At 34.4% G+C, this 21897-nt stretch overlaps 1 protein-coding gene across 2 annotated transcripts in view; it reads right to left on the bottom strand.

Annotated features, from left to right (window-relative positions):
* MMS22L (MMS22 like, DNA repair protein) overlaps positions 1 to 21897 on the bottom strand; it is a 107489-nt gene that overhangs the window by 46604 nt on the left and 38988 nt on the right. For both annotated transcript variants that reach the window (XM_010948404.3, XM_074368601.1), the window contains one exon: positions 18582 to 19085. In XM_010948404.3, the coding sequence (XP_010946706.1) occupies positions 18582 to 19085 (504 nt within the window). The remainder of the gene's footprint in view (positions 1 to 18581; positions 19086 to 21897) is intronic.

Raw genomic sequence — 21897 nt, 5'->3', positions numbered from 1 at the left:
CTTCAAAACTGCATGACAGCATTACACAAGGAAGAAAACTGTGCAAGTATGTAAGTCCTCGAAAGTTACCAACCTTTGCATTAATAGTGCTAAAATAGCAGAAGGAATGACACAATATTAAAGTTTTTTGACATCCTTAGGGTAATGAGATCAACAGGAAAAATTTTATCAGTCTGCAAGAAGTCGCCAAACCTAAAATTTCATAATTGCTCAAAATGTTGCTTACATATTATTCCATGATACACAGTATCAGCCTGGGTCCCCAGATCATTCCTTTCCTTTATTCCCTCTATCAATCAGTCCCTCTATCAATTTATTCGAAGCTAATGCTCTTTTCTATCACACTGTATTTTTTAAATTACTTTCCGTTTTTAAAATATACTTTCATATCACTAGTCTTTTTTTTTTTTAACCACAATAGCTTCTTAACTTGGCTTCCTTGTCTAAAGTTCCCCTTTAATCCATCATGCCAGACCATCTATATAACTATTGTTCATCCAGTCAACAAAGACTTAACTAAGCAACACTGTATGTCAGACATTTTAGCTGAATACCTAGGGCTGAAGATAAAAATACAAATAAGACAAATTCCCTGCCCTCAAAAAGTATCATTCCAGAGAAGGAGATGGACAAAGAATGATGGTGTTTCAAGTGATAACTGCCCTGGATGACACAAATATGTATCACAAGGGGGCACATGGCAGGAAGCTACTTGCTCTGCCTGTGGAGCCTGGAAACTTTTCACAGGGGAAACTGCATTCGTACCTGAGGGGAAATAAGCTTTCCAGGCAGAGAAGAAATCAAGAAACATGTCAGGCAGGGGGATTAAGAGGAAAGGAACAGGTCAGATTTTTTTTCTCAAGGAGTTTATGTTTCAGTGGGGGAGAAGAGCACATGATGTGCTTGAAGGACGGCTCTCACGTTGTCCTTCTGCTTAAAACCCTTGATTTCCTCCTCATATCCTCTTCTTTTATCAGACTAGATTCTCCGCCAGCCCCCCAAAACACTTAACCCACTCCAACTTCCAGTTCTTGTATCACCGATTCTAGCTTTTTCCTCCCTTCCCTTCAACAAGTTACGTATGTAATTGCCATTCTTATATCCCGCCGCATTCAGAAGGCCTTTCCTAACCTTCCTCCTGGCCATCTCCTTCCTCGTTACAAGTTTAAATTCCACAGCTCCTTTAATACCCGGTTCAAATGTCGCCTACTTCAAAATATCTTTCCTAAAATCCTCTCATTCCATCTCTTTCCTTCCTCCTTCCTACTACTGATGAATTATAATACATTATCTTATAATATTCATTACTTATTAATTTTTACTTTGAACTATGCTACAGATACACACATGTATGTTCATGTTTACTGAAACATAACTTCCCCAAGAACAAAGTCTGTATCTTTCTGCACATAAAGTATTTTGCAATAGTAGAGCTCAATGTTACTGTATGATCCTATTTACTGAATTACTACAATATCCCACTAATTTTTTTTATTGTTTGTGGTATTATGTATCTCCAGCTAGAGAGTACCTGGTGCCTGTCTCATGTTCTACGTAGCATCAGGTGAGAGGACAAGCCCATATAAAGCATCCAAAAAATACTTGCCTATGTATTCATCTACCTTTCACTCACTCAGCCTACTTAGTTACAATTTATTTGTAATCTTTAAATTTTTCTTCCTTGCTAAAGCATAGGAAAATGAGAACTCAAACTGATTCAAGTCCCTGACATATAAGAAGCCCTCATCAAATATGCTGTTTAATAATTATGACTTGGTTATTACACCTCTATCTAAAAAAATAAACTGCACAAAGTAGCTACTTCAATATTTATTAACTTATTCTTTCTAATGTATAACTAAAAATTACCAACTACTGGCCAAAGATAAAATATTTGATAATATGTGTGCTGCTATAACTGGGTACTTAAGAAAAGTGTTTCCTTTATGACATTCTTTTTTGTATTTGATTTTGCACATGTTACATAAAAAGGGGATAAAACCAGCTCTACATAAGTAAAAGATAAAATAAAACCAATTAAGTAAAATTTAGTTTAATCATGCCGGGAGTGTAAATCATATTTTCATTTCATCTATCAACTTTAAAAAGAAAAGCAAATTTACCTAAAAATATTAAAGTATTCAATATATAATTGATAGAATTAGAAACACTTAAGTAATCTGATCCAATCCTTTATCCTTCAGATTAAAGAACTGAAACATGGGGGCCAGTCTGAGGTCCCCCTGGAGTTAGCATTGATTTATGTACAAAAAGATCTTTCCATCACTTCACATCTCATTTCAATTAGCTTCTCCACATAAATTTAATTTATTCTTAAACCAGTGGTCTCTCTCCTAAAATAAAGGTAAATACTATATTAATGAATACTTGAGATACAGAACGTACTTAATATGCAAGATGATAGGTGAATATGGAAGAAGTAGTGATTTTAACCTATTTCATTAACTTTGAAACTTTCTATTAAACATAAACAGAGAAACTGAAACAACAGAGTAAATAAGGATTCTCTAACTTCAGTAATTCCAAAAAAAAAGATATAAAAGACAAAAAAAGAGAAATAATGTATACAGAAATTTAATCTGACTTCTTTGCCCATCTCTCCCCAAATCCCCGCATCATTATTCTAGTCGGGATAAACAGATACACCTGCCATGGGCTGAATTGTATCCCCCTAGATTCATGTTGAAGCCCCTAACCCCCACTGTAGTTGTATGAGGACTCTGCGAAGTAATTAAGGTTAAATGTGGTCATAAGGTTGGGGCCCTGACCCAACAGGACTAGGGTCCTTATAGAAAGAGACATCAGAGTCTCCCCTCTCCCCCAACAATGCACATGCAAGGAAAGGTCATGTGAGCAGACAGTGAGAGGCCCTCTGCAAACTAGGAAAGGAACCCTCACTAGGAATCAACAGTGCTGGCATCTTGATCTCGGGCCTTCAACCCTTAGAACTGAGAGAAAATACATTTCTGTTGTTTAAGTGATCTAGTATTATGTTATGGCAGCCTGGACAGACTAAGACACCATTTGTCCAAATTTTAAAAAATTTATATATATTAAATGATACAAGCTCCTAGTGCCTACAGTAAGCCCTAATTTAAATGATAAATGCAGAATAGCATCTGAAAAGATATGACTGTTATCAGTCCATAAGGAAATAATGGGAAAACTGAACCATGTTTACTATCTCTAAATAAGGCAAAATGCACTTGTCTTCTAGGAAATTGGGATATATAACTACATCTTGTCACAAAACTTCCACTGTGATGTAAATCTGAAAAGCCTGGACTATTAGTTTGACCCCAAACTTGGAATTTCTTATACTCTGGAGACCACTTACCATTTTACATGTATGATCTTCCGAATATAAGAAATTCCATACATATAGTGGATCAAACTAACAGTCCAGGTATTTCAGAATTCAGCAGAGTGACTGTGGAGACATAAAAACTTGGAGCCATTAAATAGCTGGTTTCCACTACACCATAGCTCTACAAGTGCCAGATACATCTTCATGTACACCAGAACACTCATTAGTCCTAAGGCACAAAGTATTCAAGAAACATATGCTGAATTACATTGGAATTCCTCCTAGGAAACCAAAGGAAAAAACTGTTAACTGTTAAATATATGTATGTGTGTGCATGTATATACACATAAATACATATATACGTATTTTTTAAAGATTGACATTTATATACATAAAACCCTTAAAACTTTCCTATGAAAGAAAATGAAAAATGCAAATTTCAGTATATCTGAAACATACATGACTTTCATAAGGTTGATATATTTAATCTATAATTTGCTATGGCAAATTAATATTAAAAAATCAAACAAGGTTAGTTAGTGAGAGGTCATTAAACAACTGTCATTCAGGGCTATCGGCTCTTCAAAGAAAAGGTCACTTTAAAATGAAATTGCTTTACTCTCCTCCAGAACTAGAAAAATAATTTTTTCTTTCCCCACTTTTTCCTGGGGGCCTTCCTCCCCAAAGCTCAGCATCATTCTATTTAAATCTGGAATCGTGGTTGCCTGGGACAAATGTACAGCTGTCTTCCACCCCTTCATGATTCTGTGTTGGACTCTCTATTTTCTGAATCCAAAATATTTCTTGTTCTTGGCTAAATCCTTCAGTTCCCTGAAGTGCACATTCTCTGGCAGTGTATCTCAAAACAATAAAACTGTAAGAAAAAAGCAAGTGGCACAGCTGTATATGGCATTTCTGGTATAATAGCATTTATATGAACTTTTATTTATTTATGTATTTTTTTGGAGGGGGGAGGTTAATTAGGTTTATTTATTAATTTTTTAATGGAGATAACTGGGGATTGAACCCAGGACCTTGTGCATGCTAGCCATGAACTCTACCACTGAGCTATACCCTCCCCCACCACACCAAACTTCTGAAAATGCACAATGAAATATTACATATTGGTTTTGGATTCTATTTTGTCATGTTAAATGATCAGAGTATGCTGTCCTGAAAAGATGAAGTGTTTTTATAGCACATTAAAAAAGTGGTGGTGGTGGGGTAGTGGTGAGGAAGGCACATTAAGGTTTCAGAGAACAGGAATAGGAAAAAAAAAAAATAGATGTCAGAAGAAAGAAATGTAGAAAAATATATCAATGACATAGTGTTGCAATTAACAATTCACTAAAGACCTTACATATGCTTACAAGCAGTTAAGTTATTATTTATTAATGGAGGGAATATGCTAAAGATGTCAAAAACAACTTTAAAACTTTTGAAGAAACATCTACCTAAGCTCAAACTGATAAAGAGTTACAATGTCTCCCTTGTAATATATCTGCCACCAATCAACTATGTGACTGACTTACTGCCATTTAATCACATACTTTATTTCATATAGGGCAGTCTCAGAGAAAATTCTGTAAGTGATAAAGAAGAGTGTTAAGAGTCTCTTCAACATTTGTCTATTGATCACAGTGTATTTCTTTGTTTTTATGTTAGCTCACTACGCCGTGAGGCACTAGAGAGCAGCGATCTCTATTTTCTGCATCTCTGTTTTCTCCAACACCAGTACAAAATCTGCCACAGCAGGTACTTTCTGGACACTCAGTAAAGATGGATTGATTGAAGAATAGTTATTTCTGTTTCATACAAAGGTACAAAATTAATAAAGCCAGAATTCTCTAAGCCATAAGAAAAAAAAAAGGAAGACACACTAAGAAATTAGTCATTTATGTTTTCACTTCAAACATAAATAGTATTCTTTTCAGGGAATACCACTGAACTGATTCAGAATGGAGCTCTAAAAATCTTAATTTAGAGTGGGAAACTCCATATCTAAAATTTACTTGTAATATACTTTTTTTCACTTCATTTCTCTGACACCAGTGGATAAGCAGAAATGATAATAAAAGCAATCATCACTAGGCACTCTGCTAGACACTTGACATATATTATCTCTTACGGTCTTCAAAACAGCTCTTTAATACGTATTATTACACACACTTTACAGATTAGAAAAATTGAGGTTCAAAGAGATTACATGACTTATTGAAGATTAAAGTGAAAGAAAAGTGGCGGAGTCAGAATGAAAACTCACATCTGCAGCCTTTTCAAAAATATAGGAATATTTTTCACTATAAGCAAAAGACATTAATTATTCTATATATGATTCACACATATTGAATGACTGAAGTGGAAATGTGCTCTGCTGGTTTGATGCTGGATATATTACTAACTCACAAAATTGAACTACAACTACTATCCTGATTAAATAAACAGAGCAACCCAAATTTTCAACCAGGATCTTGGAAAATCAAATAGGAACAAGAGCCAAGCCAACTTAAAATCATGTATAGCTCCCAAATATTTACTGGGGTTAAATAAATTAAGGTTTTCTACACAAGATACTATGCAGCCTACACAATGTGTGTGCACAGAGAGATGTCATTGATATCTCTTTCACTGAAAAACTAAAGGTAGAAGTTTCCAAGGTCTGATCCCATTTTTCCCACTTAAAATAAGAGGTGGTAAAAGAGGCAGTGTGGGTAAAAGGAAAAGCAAGAGCAGTTTAGAAGAACATTCTCCGGAGTTAATAGTGGTTCCTTTTGTAGGAGGAAGGTTTAGGAGGGGAATGATTTGTGTTTTCTGCAGCATACAATTTTGTATTATTTACATTCTTTATAGAACACATGAAGTTTGATAATATAAAAATAAAAAAGAGAGGCATTAAAAATTATCTCTCTAGAGCCTTCCAGCTTTAGAAGTTATATTGAAATTTTTATTTTATATTTGATATTAATAGAAGGAAAAACAAGGCTTAAAGAAAACAGTAGAGAATGTATTTTGACAAATGCAAGAAAATTCTTTTCTTAAATTCTGGGAGGTGAAAGTTAACACTTTTACCCCAAACTAGGAGCTTTCTACCTCTACGTTTTCAACATACAGAACAATAGTTTTGTTTTAAAGGGAACAAAATCTCAATTTTTCTGATCTACAGTTTTCTACCACTAGTTAAAAATTTGCTTCTGTAGGTTATATATAATTATGTATATATGTGTATATATAAACTGAATGTTTTTAAATCATGGCTCCCACTTTAAAAAAAAAATTAAATCTAAGGCTCTGTATTTTAAACCAAATCATTTAAGAAATATCTTCTGTATATAATCAAACATGTCTTGTCCATGAAGATTGAAGTCTCATTTATAATGTTGTGAATGGCACCTTTAGATTTGTGTGGTGTACAATTTGTACAGTACTCATGAAGCCTGCCAAGAAACACATAAAGACATTCATTACAGCTTTGTATCTCATGGTGAAAAATTCAAAACAGTGTAACCTTTTACCAATAAGAAATGGTCAAGTAAATTATGGTATATCCACACAATGGAATATTATGAAGCCACCAAAAATAATGTTTCAGATGTCACTGATGATATATTAAGTGTAAAAGGAGGCCACTAAACAGTATGAAGCCCCATTTAAAAAAATGTGTATGAATAGGAAAAGTGTAGAAGGATACAACAAAATATCAATAGCAGCTCTTCAGCATGGTGAGATAAGTAATTTTTTAAAAACACTTGCCTATATTTTCTAAGTTTTATATCACAAACATATAATAGCCTAGTATTGATAATTTTAAAATTACAACTGCAGGAATAAAATGAAACAAAAGAGGTCTTATATCATAGGGTTTTGCTGGGTTTTTTTGGGCTTGTTTAAATCATTTGACTTACAGGAGAACTCTTTTCCTTCCATACCATCCCCTCCCTAAGAGAGCTTTATGCAACATAAGCTACATAATTAGAAGCATTTTTCACTTTTTATTTTTATCAGGTATCTTTGAAACTGTGCTAACACTGTGGTTGGTAGTCTGTTGGTAGATTTTGAAGATTAGTTGTTAGCAAAGTGCTGTTAGTTATAAAAATACATTACTGAGAGACCAAACAACCCAACTGAGGCCGTCTGAACGAACACTATTCCAGACGAGTATACTGGGCTTTCTTGCTCTGGGTAGTTTCACTTCAAAAATGGATTAACTCTTGGTTAACTAGAAAATTTGGGAACAACCGATTTCCCAATAGTGATGATTTTTAAAGCAATTTACTATCAAGTATGCTCTAAAATACCCTTTCCGTTGCATCCTACCACTGGCAGCTTTTCATCACCAAAGAGTCCCAAATTCCTGGAAATTTACAGATGCTCTTTTCTTCGTTATCTTTACTGGTTTCCAGGAAAACTGCCAGTAGGAGGCAGCAACGACTGGCCGTGACAACAGCGGCAGCTCTACTCTCCACAGTAGTTAGCTGCTGGCTTCATTCTTCTGTCATTATAGAAGCAAGATGACACTGTTCTCTAATCCAGCCAAAGCTGATAAGTACCATCAACCTGTCACTTCCTACATTTCAAATTCTAACATCACAGCATCAAAGAGTTTTTACATTTCGATTTCTTTTGCTGGCAGCAGCCGGTAGCCTCTCATTCTCCCACGGTGTTCTAATGCTGCATTTGCACACCGGGGTTACTCCCAGACTGAATAGCAGGTCATCCCCTGCTCACTGAGCTCATCTGTGGCCCATGTGCTAGGCAATTTAGATCCAATCAGCCCTTATTTAGCTCAAGAGTAATGAGCAGCATAGTGACACAGACTTAAGCCTGACCCTCAGGATACTGCTCATCAAGCAGTAAAACTGTGACAAAATCATTCATCTTCCACCCGCTGGCAAGAAATAATACTCACACTCACTGTATTACTTTTCAAGATAAAAAAAAAAAAGTCCTGAATTTTCATGATGTGAGACATTAATTTGCAGAAAGCTGAATTCCCTTAAACCCCCCTGTTGCTATGAGCTCACCAGGGGGAAATAGGCCTTAGGAGACTGAGATGGAATAAAGAAAATTGCTCCAGCTTTCTTTTCATTTTAAATAAGCCTTAAATCTGACAAGAGATATCCTAAAGAGAGAAAAATATGTATCTTGTAAGGTAAAGAAGAAACAATTGAAATTAAGAGTTCCAAAGGCTAGTTTCACTCCTTATATTTGTTCCCAATTTTGTTAAAATATAAATAAAATTTGAAACAGAGCAATTACCCTTCTCCACAAGGTAGATGAAGAAAGGAAAGGAATTGTTCCTTACAGGCCATATGATGGCAAAAGTAAATTCATATCATAAAACAAAAATGTACTCTGATGTTTTCTAAGAAACACATCTTAAAGAAAATAACTTTGGGGTAATTACCAGAAGATGGTGAGGATAGCTAGGGATATTTAAAAACTACAATGAACCTACTTTTCCCACAACTTATAGTGCCTTTTGAGGTCTTATTCATCTAAAGACAATGGGATAATTAAGAGATCGGTTTCCTTCCCTTACCGACACATCACGTTAAAAAACACATTGAGTAGCTTATTGTACTACACTTAATGGGCATAAATGTTTAAATTATTACTTGCTTCCTCTGAGTCCTTCCCTTTTATAACCAAAAGCTACAATGACAGTTTATCTACTGAGTTTCTTAAGGTTGAGTCCACTGAGTCCACAGTCTCAGGTGTCCTTACCCACCCCATGGTTAGAAGAGTGTTAACTTAAGCAAACGCATCACAAATGGGATTTACCAGTCTTCAATATATTTATTATAACTTGTCTTTGGTTTAAGAAACATAGCCCTGTATGGTGCCATGAAAGAACACAGTAGAGATGCCTTCCTATAAACTTATTGCTGAATTTCATCCAAAGCTTGAAAGATTTGGGTGGTCTAAACACCTACAGTGAACCATGGGGTTCAGACAAGAAACCACAGTGACATAAGCAAGATTGGAAAAAGTAGCTTTTGCCTCACCCCAATGTCTTTTGATTTATTATTGTTTTGCTAAAGAGAAATATTCCAGTGCTTGGTACAGAAAATAATCATGGCACTTCTATTCCCTGAGCTGATCCACTTTCAAAAGAATGAAATGTTTCCTTTCCAGGGTATATCTCTTTTGTCCTTGTCCTTTTATCCCAATGTTCTTCATCCTGATTTGTTTCACAGAATCCTTTTGCCACTCTGACCCTCCTCTTCCTAATTATTAGAGGTGGAATTTACAGTTTCATCCCAGAAAAAAAAACCAGGGTTTTAGAAACTTCAAACTTTGAGAACAAAAATGAATCAGAAGTCATTGAAAATAGCCTTGAAAAAAATATATAACATACAGGTCTATTCACCTCTTACTTTAATTTTATAATTTTGGAGACATGGTTAAATATTAGATCCACTCTAGATTATAACTGAGGATTACAGGACTAGGGGCACAGCAAATACCAAAAAACAGCCGAGCAAGAAGAGTGGGTAAGACTAAGAAGTCCGTGGAAATGTTGGTACCTTTTCTTTGTACCCAGCCTTCTGAAACTCACACAGACGTGTCTTGCTGTGCGTCTATTTTCTTACAGTATGCGGCAGTCACTCAAAAGGCCCTTTCAATATGGAATCTTCCACTCCAGGGAACTGCTTTAAATTGTTTCCTCCACCTTTATTTCAGTTCCCTCTTCCAAATACCTTGCTTCCAGATCAATCCAAATACAGATGATCTCTACCTTTAGATTCAGAGTGTTCCTATGGACCCAGCTTTGGTGGAGAAATCCTGGAAACTTTCAAAAGCACGGTAAAAGCTCAAAGGCCCACTTACTCCACCTGTTTCCCTATTTCAGTGGGAGAATAGTTTGGTGTTCACTATGGAATTGGCAAAATAAAATAATAAAAATGGTCCAAAAATTTTCAACTAGAGTAAACATGAGTTTCATTTTTCAGCTAACAACAAAAACCTTTCAATTAATTGAGAAGAATGGACCTCTGTCATCCCTCTGAAAGTTCCTTCTGCCCAGTGCTGCTTAGAAGACAATAAGCACAAAAGTGAAATTCAGATTATGCATTAAATCCATGAAATCCAGAGCCTCGCTGCTCAGATACTGTTCTCTAGTTTCATGTAGATATTGGCAAGAATTGCTGGATAAGCAGGTAAAATTTGGGGACAAGTATAAATCATTATCAAATAATGCTGAAAGGTTGAAATAATAAAATATGAAATGATAAAAAGGTGATGGTCTCAATAAACATTTATTTAAGTACCTATTTTCTCAGTCTGTCATTCATGTAATAAATAACATGAGTGCATACCATATGTGCTGCATTTAACTGGTTACAGATGTATAACAAGTGCCTCTAATAATGCCTGTTATCACAGTAGGCACTCATAAATGTTAGTTGGATTTGCTGAATAATTTGTTTAATGAATATGTATCCTCTGTAAAAAGAAAACTACAATACAAAGTAGAAAGCAATAAAGGGCATTAGAGAGAGTGTTACAAAAATTTTAAGGAAAGTGAGATTATTCAAGAGTGGGGGACACATGGACAAACATGTATTTCAAGAGAACCTTGGAATAAAGGATACCATTGTTCACATAAAAATGAAGAAAAAGTAAATGAAAACAAGCAGATATTGAGAGATTACCACGGCCCATAGTCTGGATAGGTGCAGCACCCAAGTCAGTGCCATCCAGGAGATCTGCTGCTGTCCACTACAGTCGCCACTATAGTTACTGAACACTTGATATGAAACTAGTATGACAGAGGAATTAAATTTGTCCTTTTCTATTCATTAACTTAAATTGTTACACATAGCTAGTGTGTATGGACAGCAGAGACCTAAGCAGATATTCACAGAAATCTGTAGGGATTATTTTACAAATATGCAACTGAAAGTTAGGAAAGGTTAAGTAATTTCCCAAGATTGCACTGTTGGTAAATGGAGAAGGGATAGTTTGATCTTAGATGTATTGACTACAGCCCTTGTTTTTCACACAATGCTGCAGCAGTAGGAACTCTCAATACTGCTGGGGTCCCTTAAGAAGCAGAGGTGAAAAGCACAACTTGCTGTTGTGGAAATGCCTACTGCCTGAAATTGTGACTCTTCCCATATATGATGCTCCTACACGATGCTCTCTGATTCCATCTCTAGCTCTGATCTACTTATTACTGAAGTCTGAAACACCTTTCCCGTCCCCCAAATCCCAATGAAGCTGAGATTCGGGTACACAACTTTTTCCCTTACAATATTTTAAAAGAATCACTTTGTACTTATGCAAGGAGAATTTATACCTATGTAATAGATCTAGTAGGAGACTAAATAAATGGCCCAAAATATTAACTCCTATACATGAAAAATTAAAAGATAACTTATGTTTCAGCAAAATACAAAAAAAAGAGTTCACAAACATTTCCAAGTTATTAGGGTAAGTAGTTTATATCACTGCATGAATTTATAATACATGTAATATTAAAAAAGGGCTATAGTAAACATGCTTTGCAAAATTCAAGACTGGTAAAGAATAAATAAACAAAAAAGCTAATTCATAGTATATATGTAAAAATCTCAGTTGAAAGATACATGAAATATTTAATGAAAAGAAATCTTTACATTTTGTATATTCCCAAATAAGATTTGTAGTACATTCCCTTAGAAATGCTCACTTTCTCTGAAGGAATCAAAACTGGTACATGGATCACTCTTAGTGGGCAACACACCTATCTGATTTTTCAAATAAAAGCTGGAAATATATTTTCCCAGGGAGCATACACATGTGCTCTCTCTTCCAAACTGTTAGAACACTGCACCCAAATATGCAGCAAATCAAATCAAAATCTACATCAAATATATATCTATATATAGTTTAAATGATTTACATATGTATACACAATACACCCACGTATGTATACGTTCCCACATGACTATACACAAACACATGTGTACATATGTCTGTACATATGTGTACTCACAAGTGTGTACATATACACAAACGTGTGTAGTACATATATGTATATACATACATATGCTCATATATATGATACACATGTGTATGTATACATATGCTCATATACATGATGTAACAGCAGATCAGCAGTTATTTTTGGCAATCTGGTATATAGTAATCAAACTTTGCAAATAAATAGCTCATAATTTGATTATTTGAAAAATCATACTAGTTTCAAAGTTGTTTTGTAGTGAACTATTCTTCAGTAATTAAAAGCTGTATTCCAGGAGAGTGGGCATGGCTCAGTGGTAGAGTGCATGCTTAGCATGCAGGAGGTACTGGGTTTAATCCCCAATATCTCCATTAAAAAAAAAAAAAAAAAAGGTGTAACCCATTCATACTAATAGAACACCCAATAACAAAAGGAGGAAAAGGTTTGCATGCCACAGAGAGTAATTTTTCTATTTTTCCTGAAAAATCATATCAATTATCTGGCATTCAGCAGAGTCTCACAGAAATACTTCCTTTTATATCACCTCCTTTTCCTACCTAGAAAACCCCCAGGTCTCTCACCAAAGGAAAGATTAAAAAAATTGTTTTTGTTTAGAATTAATGATATCATACCAATGAAGGTTAAAATAACTAGAACTACTGAACATAGAAAATATTTGAGGGGAATAATAAATGCAGTTCTTCTGTGCACATGTATGCATGCACACATCCACCCATCCCAAGTGTCAAAAAAGATACATAACAAACAGATGAACTTCCAAGTTCATGGGAAAAGGAATTTAAAAACATGTATTTTCAAAATTTTGAAGTATTGAAGTATTTTGAATATTTGAAGTATTTGTATTTTGAAGCCAGGAAAAAGAATCTTAACCCTTTAGGGAGCTGTACTTGAGCACATATTATATCAAAAACAGGCAATCATCTCTTTTGAACTATTTCTTAGTCTCCAGATTTAACATCTTAGACAAGTTTTCAGCTGCCTTTAGACCTCCTTGAAACTAGGCTCTTGTTTAATACAAAATAGGATGTCAGTTGATCAATACCCATTTGGCTTAAATTCATAAGTCCACAACCTCCCTTAAGTGTTAAAACAAACAGGTACAAAGCCTGAAAATTTATTGTTCCTTTTTAAATTCCAGATGATATTTGCAGATGCCAAAAGGCATTTTGAAATCACTCACCCCTACTTCAGTAAAAATGAAAAAGAGGGGTTAGGAGGAGGGAGAATCTCACGAGGCCTTGTATGTCAAGAATTTGCCCAGAGCTAATTTTCATAGCTGTGTTATAAACCCTGGAAATGGAGGTTTATAATGGAAATGCTGACAGACCCTTAACTATAGCAGCATGAATGGATATAATTAAAGAAAAGCTTTTGGCTACACCTAACTCCACAAATGAAAGACTGCCATTTTTATATTAGCCTCAAATAACAGCCAAGTGAGAGCTAGAAATGTGATTCCAGAAAGGTAATGTGAAATGTTAAAGATGACTGCTAAAACTATTTGACATTCGAAGTTTTAAACACGGAGGCATTTAGTTAACATAACCAAGTCAGTATTTTCATAATGCTACTTAATCAGCAATAAAGAATGCTCTGGTGAGCCATCAGCTCCAGTTAGCAGAAAGTGGCATATGAAGTTATTATTTCTTAACAGCCTACAGGGAGCCGCTTCTCTCTTTAATCAGTGATCTTAGTTCCTTCCTATCTGTAATTTCTCTGTCATACAGTTATAAAACTATTACCCAGCTCAACACACACACACACACACATTTATGCAAGGACGGGTACCTTATTCCCACCTGAATTAGAAAACAGAAGAGGTTGCTAAAGTAAAGTATTTCATTCTTTCACTTGTCAGGGATGCAGCCAGGAATAAATATCATCAATCTATGTAACCCATCTTCCCTATCTAAACCAAAATTCAAAGAATTTAGCTCTGTTCTTCACTTAAAAGAAAAAAAGTCTATGCTTTAATTTTTAACAACTATTCCAAAATATTTTTTAATTTTCTAATAATACTAATAGTAGAAATATTACAGTATACCTAAAAGACTCCTAGGAAAAGATCTTCAATGAAGTTCCAGACTTTGGGCTAAGAAATTAGGAACACATCTCTACGATCAAATACCTACAGGACTTTTCTTGTGTTTCCCCTCCTCGCCTCCCTTCCTTCTCTCTTTTTAAGTTAAACAATCCTGAATGATCTCTGGGATCCTCTCCTCACCGAAGATTCCAAAGTAAAAGCAAGTTTATCTTGATATATCTGTCTTGGAAGTACTGAAGATTGAAGAAATAAAATAAAACTATGCAAGTTACAGCCCCTCTTATTATATACTGCAATCAGCCTCATTGAAGGACTGTGTGCAAGCTTCAGAAATATAAAAGATGGCAGTGCCTAAACCACGACAGCATTAATAATGACCTGCACATTACTACACCATTCTTATCCACACACTGACCTCATACTTCTGTTAAAACATATTTATAATTTTGGCAACAGAAGTTATACATGATCTCACATTCACTTACAGCAACTGTTTTTAATCATTGTATACACAAACAGTAGAAAACAAAATGAAATATAAACATTTGTGCAAGGAATTAAATGTTACCAACATAACCATTTGTGTCCTTTTCTTCATTAGTCCTGAAGAGCAACAACACACTCCTTGCCCCCTGCTCCAGATGACAGCAAATTACAAACTCAAACCAGATCTAGTTTAAAAGAAATTCCTAATATTAATGTAAAGTTACTCTCACCTTTTATAACTGACAGTCTCCATTATGCCTTCTTGATTTGTACCTCTGTACTTTTGAATAGTGACCCCCAAGGATAAGGATTAAAATAGATGCATTACCGTGTACAAGGTACTTATAAGCAATATCTTTCCAACACTCCTGAAACAGCTTTGGCTTTAATGCTAAAGAACTTCTATTAAGTTGAATTTAAGGAGCAAAAATTTGATTTTTATTTTACAAGAAGTGAAATTTAGATGGGTGAAAGGGTGCTAAGAATAGATCAAACATAAATTATTGTAAATGAAATGTGATTTACTTGTCTCCACACCTCTTTTTGATTTTTTTCCAACTAATAACTCATTACAAAAAATACGTAACTTGCAAGATTATAAAAACAAAATAATCAAAAGTCCCCAATAAGCAACTACCCTTTTCTGAGCAGCAAAAATAAATGGTAAAAGCACTGAGAAGTATATATGAGTAGTGGTAATACTTTCAGGTTTGCAAACAGTTTGCAGATTTCATTCATTTAATTACTTCCTAATTTATAAAAAACTATAGTGATATAGTTAGTTTCTGTTTAGTTACTTTCCAACTGTTACAAAGAAAATATAAGAAGGCAGCTATGGTATAGTGGGTGAGAGTCTGGGGAGTGATGATTCTGAAACTTAACTGTGTTATTTTAGATAAGGTACAAAAAGTCTCCATGTTACCATTTCTTCATCTATAAACTGGGATGACAAGATTGGTAAAGAAATAAATGAGACAGTGTTTGTAAAGGGTACATTTTTTTGAATACAAGAATTATTTTTGTGTTTTTAGTTACTACTTTTGAACAATGACTAAAAAGTTTCAATTAGGAGCTTGGAGACAAAAAGAAGTCAGTAAATGAAGAAAAAATACTTTCCTGTTTTGTTACTTTCTTTGTATTTTCATTTTTAAAGTCTTTCCAACCTTTAAGATAAATTTCATTCCCCTACTACCGAGTTTCTATTAACATTTTTAACAAACTTCTGTGTTTAATTTTTTCTGGAATGCATCTTTTCTAAACATACTCTACACACTAATCTAAAAATGAGAAAGGAGGCCTTCTTATACACTATTAGGGAGAGTGAAACCAGTGCAAATTTTTTTTAAATTAATAGGACCGATTAAAAGGAACTGGTAATATCCATAATCCACATTTGAAATGCACATATACCAATTTACCCTTAGGAATTAATCTACATATAAACCTCCAAAAGTTCACAGAGAATGCATGTATAAAGATATTAAATAAAACTATTTATCATAACAAAATGGTAAATAATATAAACTTCATATTATTTGTGGATTGGCTAAATAAAGTTTGGTATATTCATATAATGAAACACTACTCAGCCTACAAAAAGAATTAGATAGGTCTCCGTTTAGTAACATGAAAAGATGTTTAGGAAATATTAAGTGAAAAAATGAAGCTGCAGAACAAAGATCACCTGTTTTGTGTTTTAAGCCTATGGATGGGAAAAAATCTGGAAGGTTCTATACAAACCATTTTAAATGGAGTAGAACTAGAGCAATGTTTTCAACTTCAGCTTCACTGAGGCTGGACCAGAAATTCTTTGTTGTGTGGACTGTCCTGTACCGTGTAGGATATTTAGCAGTATCCCTGATCCCTACCTACTAGATGCCACTAGCACCTTTCATTCATATGACAATCAAAACTTCTCCAGACATCGCCAAATGTTCCCTGGAGGACAAACTCACCCCTAGGTGAGAACCACTGAATCAGAGAATAAAGGAAGGAAGGTGGGGATAAGAACTTTCACTTGTCATCTTATACCTCGTTTTTTTTTTTCCTTTTACTGTTTTTACCATGCCAATATACTCCATCTGCAATTTAAAGAAAAAATTCGCAACAAAAAAAGATTTCCCCAAATTTCTAACTAAAAATTAACAGTATTTGTAGGACATGAAACTTTGTTTAAAAAAAAAAACAAACCTATGTAAGAAGCGATATAATTGTTAAGACTTATCCATCTTCAATGGAAAAGGTAGAAAGGTGCATGGATTCTGTCACTTGGTGTCCATGACTGCACCTTCTCATGATACCCTTACTCTTGCTTCATTTTCTACCTCTTTGCCCAGGCTCTAGTACCACCCCCAGGATGGTTTAGACCAGCTCCCTCCTCTTCCTTTCTGTTTTGTAGATTAAGACAAACATAAACAAACCAAAACTGGTACCAGAAATGTGGAAATTTGTAATTTTGCCCAGGAAACACAGGAAAATACTATTTACCACTCACTTAAAAACTGAACAAACAAAAAGAATTTGGCACTTGGAAGAGCATAACATCTGCTAATAAACTCAACTAGACCAAGAACAAACAAATGCACCTCGTGGAGAAGATCCAGAATCAGTAAAAGCTTCTTCTAATGAAGTTGGTTATTCATTATTTATCCATCTAGCCATCCATCCATCCATCTAAAAATTTGATACAGCTTACACTAGGGGACAAGAGATGATTATCTGGTCAAGAATCTGGCTAAACCTCTAGAATTTAAACTGATAAGAGCAGAAGAATAAAAACAACATAAAACCTAATGAGGAGTGAGAACCTGAGGATTAATCTGTATGAACACATAGCCCAACTGAAAGAAATTAAATAAATTAGTGATAAATGACTATATGTCCAAAACTCAGAAATTCTGCCAAGTTTAGTACCTTTGAAAAACAGATGCTACTTTTGTAAAGTACAGTTAAATAGAGAGAAGCAGTCTCTTCATTGACTTCAGACACAATTTCAAATAAAATTATATTTCCATAAATAACTTTTACACATTTTTCAGTGACGTGACTACACAAAGTGGCAGTATCTAACTCTTTAAGAACATGTACTTCAAAGGTAAAACTGTTATGTGAAAAGGGCAATAAATGTCATAACCACTGTTCTTATCCATTATTATTTGGGTGCAAGTGTATCTGCATAATTTAATGGCTCTGAAAACAGTAAGTTTTGTATAGATGATTGGTGTTATAAATAGAACAATCCTATCTTAATCTGAGAATAAACTGTTTTAGCTGGGAGTATTTCTTGCCTTTGAGGCTACAATTCTGCAGCAAAATATTTAAAGAAACTTATTTTTTTTTTTTAATGGTACAATGTGACCAAAATCTCCTTATAGGCACAAAATTGCCTGTTTCAATGAAAGCCAATTCGTAGTCTTACTTAGAATATCTGAAATACACCTCTGGATAAAAATACTCTTTTAGGAGAGGTGGAGAAAGGAAAGGAGCCAAGAGGCATAGCTATTGTCCTGCACCAGAGCTACTCCTAGTTTAGTTTAGTTTTATGTGTTTGGACATAAGTTTTTTTTTGGAAGAAGCACTTTTTGAAAGGACAGATTGAAAGCTACTGATTTATGTTACATTGCAGTAAACTCCTCTAACTCCTCTCTCTACATCTGAATTGCATTAGTAGGTCAAAAGCAAAACTTTAATATAGAATCAACATAGGTGATGATATAAAACAAATGAATAAATTAGCACATTATTAGAAAACATACCTGATTCTGGCCAGAACAGCTTGTAGAAAGCTCAATACTGTCCTAAGTTCAGATTCTTGACAAGCTCGCAGAAGCATACTAAACCCATCATTAAGCAGTTTTTCATGGGAAGGATGTAAGCAATGGGTAGTCTCGAACACTTCTTGAACACCATCAATATATATGGAAAGAAGCGTCCAGAGAGTATGTCTTTGTCCCATTTCATCATTCTTAGATACTAAGAACTCCTTTGCTTTCTCCCGGAAAGCACCTGAAAATTTCTCAGCCAAAACACCAATGTCCAGATTTTTCTGGGTATACATCAAGAGGAAGGCCATCTGACCCTTCCAAATGAGAGGCGATGTTATAAAGGTAGGCTTGAGGAAATTTAGGAGGCCTAAAACATGACTTGCTACATCTTCCACCTCTGCCACAGCTGCTAACAGCAAAAAAAGTTTGAAAAAGTTCTGCAGACCAACTTCAGTTAGTTCTTCCATTCTTTTTTGATGGAATTTAGAATATATTCTGTAAAACATAAAAAAAATTGAATTAATAAAACTGTTTCATTCACAAAAATCCATCTTTTAAAATAACATTTCACTCAATACTCATGACAGTCTCATCACTCTAAATTTTTAGCAAATTCTTCAGTATGGTGCTACAATGTCACTTTTCCTGCTTGGAAAAATCTCACAAAACACCCCCACTACCTTCAAATTTTTCAGTGATGCAGTAAGCATCTATAAGTGAACCAAAGAATTCAGTGGTTTCCCCCAAAGGACAGTAGAAATGTTCTTTTCATTTAGTACATGGCTTTTCCTTTTATTTTAGTCCCCTTCATTACCTTTCTTTTAAAATTTTTACTGACAAATAAGAAAGAATATACAATTTTTTAAGTACAATTTGATGTGGTGTATAGAAATCTTAACAGGGCAATTTTTAATTTAAAAAAATTTTTATTGAAGTAGTCAGATTACAATGTTGTGTCAATTTCTGGGTTTCAGTCATATATACATACATATATTTCTTTTCATATTCATTTTCATTATAGGTTACTACAAGATATTGAATATAGTTCCCTGTGCTATACAGCATAAACCTGTTTATCTATTTTATATATAGTAGTTTGTATCTGCAACTCCCACTTTGTACCTTCCCACCCATACCCTTTACCCATTGGTAACCATAATTTTGTTTTCTATGTCTGTGAGTCTGTTTGTTTTATAAATAGGTTCATTTGTGTGTTTTTGTTTCTTTTTTTTTTTTAAGATTTCACATATGTGTGATATCATATAGTATCTTTCTTTCTCTTTCTGGCTTACTTCACTTAGAATGACAATCTCCAGGGCCATCCATGTTGCTGCAAATGGCATTATTTTACTCTTTTTTTTTTTTATAGCTGAGTAGTATTCCATTGCATAAACATACAACTTCTTTATTCAGTCCTCTGTCAATGGACATTTAGGTTGTTTCCATGTCTTGGCTATTATAAATTGTGTTATGAACATTAGGGTGCATGTATCTTTTCAAATCAGAATTCCCTCCAGATATATGCCCAGGAGTAGGATTGCAGGATCATATGGTAAGTCTATTTTTAGCTTTTTGAGGAATCTCTATACTGTTTTCATAAAGACTGCACCAAACTACATTCCCTCCAACAGTGTAGGAGGGTTCCCTTTTCTCCACACTCTCTCCAGCATTTATTGTTTGTGAACTTTTTAATGATGGCCATTCTGACTGGTGTGAGGTGATACCTCATTGTAGTTTTGATTTGCATTTCTCTGACAATTAGCGATATTGAACATTTTTTCATGTGCCTATTAGCCACTCGTATGTCTTCATGGGAGAATTGCTTGTTTAGGTCTTCTACTCATTTTTCAATTGGGTTGTTTCTTGTTGTTGTTTTTATTAAGTTGCATGAATTTTAACAGGGCAATTTTCTATAGCAATTTTCCTTACACCTTTCTCCCTCTACCTCTCATAGACTTGGTCCTGCTATACTTATACTTAAGACAATTTGAAGTGCTAGAAAAATTTTTACCCATTCACAAAGAAAAATTGTTAGTGTTCAAATGTCCAAGACTAGCCATTTAAAATTTTATACTATCAATATTGCTTAATACAATTTAACAGTTGATGTACTTTTCTTTTATCAATTAATGGGTTAGAATTGAAAACGATTCATTCTGAATCCTACTTATGGATTGTTAAATTTCATAACTTCTATAATTGGTTTATTCAAGATAGAAATGATTAATGCTAATGAGAGGTTAAATGTTTGTTTGTGAATAATGAAGCTTCCAAAATAAAGATCTGTTTAATTATCTTTATATCCCCATCATGCCCACCATAGTGCTTGGTATACAGATTTGTTATTGAATTCCAATTTATTTTAGCAATAAAGTTCTGAATTTTATGTTTTCCATAAAATGATTTAAGATTCAAAAACAAACTGGCAAACAGAACAAAAGAAAAAAAAAGTGTTTGGGTCACATAATTACTGGAGGTTTTACAACGATACTACCATTAAAAAAAACTATATTCTAAATAAAATACCCAAACTGTATCACCATAAACTTGTAAGAATTAGTCATTGTGGGAATCAAACAGGAATTTCATTTAGTGATTCTTGCTAAGTCTCTATCTAAAATAAGAAGCATCCCAAATCAATATATCACACCAGTCAGAATGGCCATCATTCAAAGTGCACAAACAGTAAGTGCCGGAGAGGGTGTGGAGAAAGGGAACCTACTACACTGGTGGTGGGAATGTAGTTTGGTGCATCCATTATGGAAAACAATATAGAGATTCCTCAAAAAAATAAAAACAGACTTACCATATGATCCAGCAATCCTACTCCTGGGCATATACCTGGAGGGAACGCTAATTCAAAAAGATACAAGCACCCCAATGTTCATAGCAGCGCTATTTACAATAGCCAAGACATGGAAACAAGCAAAGTGTCCATAGAGGACTGGATAAAAACACTGTGGTATATTTCTACAATGGAATAATACTTGGCCGTAAAAAATAAAACAATGCCATTTGCAGCAACATGGATGGCCCTGGAGATTGTCATTCTAAGTGAAGTAAGCCAGAAAGAGAAAGAAAAGTACCTTATGATGTCACTCATATGTGGAATCTAAAAAAAGAAAAAAGAAGACACTAGTGAACTCATCTACAAAACAGAAACAGACTTGCAGACATAGTAAACAATTTTCTGGTTACCGGAGGGAAAGTGGGTGGGAAGGGATAAATTTGGGAGTTCGAGATTTGCAAATATTAACTACTATATATAAAAAGAGATAAAAAACCAAATTTCTTCTGTATAGCATAG

Source organism: Camelus bactrianus, chromosome 8 (genome assembly GCF_048773025.1).
Source record: "Camelus bactrianus isolate YW-2024 breed Bactrian camel chromosome 8, ASM4877302v1, whole genome shotgun sequence".
Lineage (NCBI taxonomy): Eukaryota > Metazoa > Chordata > Mammalia > Artiodactyla > Camelidae > Camelus > Camelus bactrianus.
This window is presented reverse-complemented; position numbering and strand designations above follow the sequence as displayed.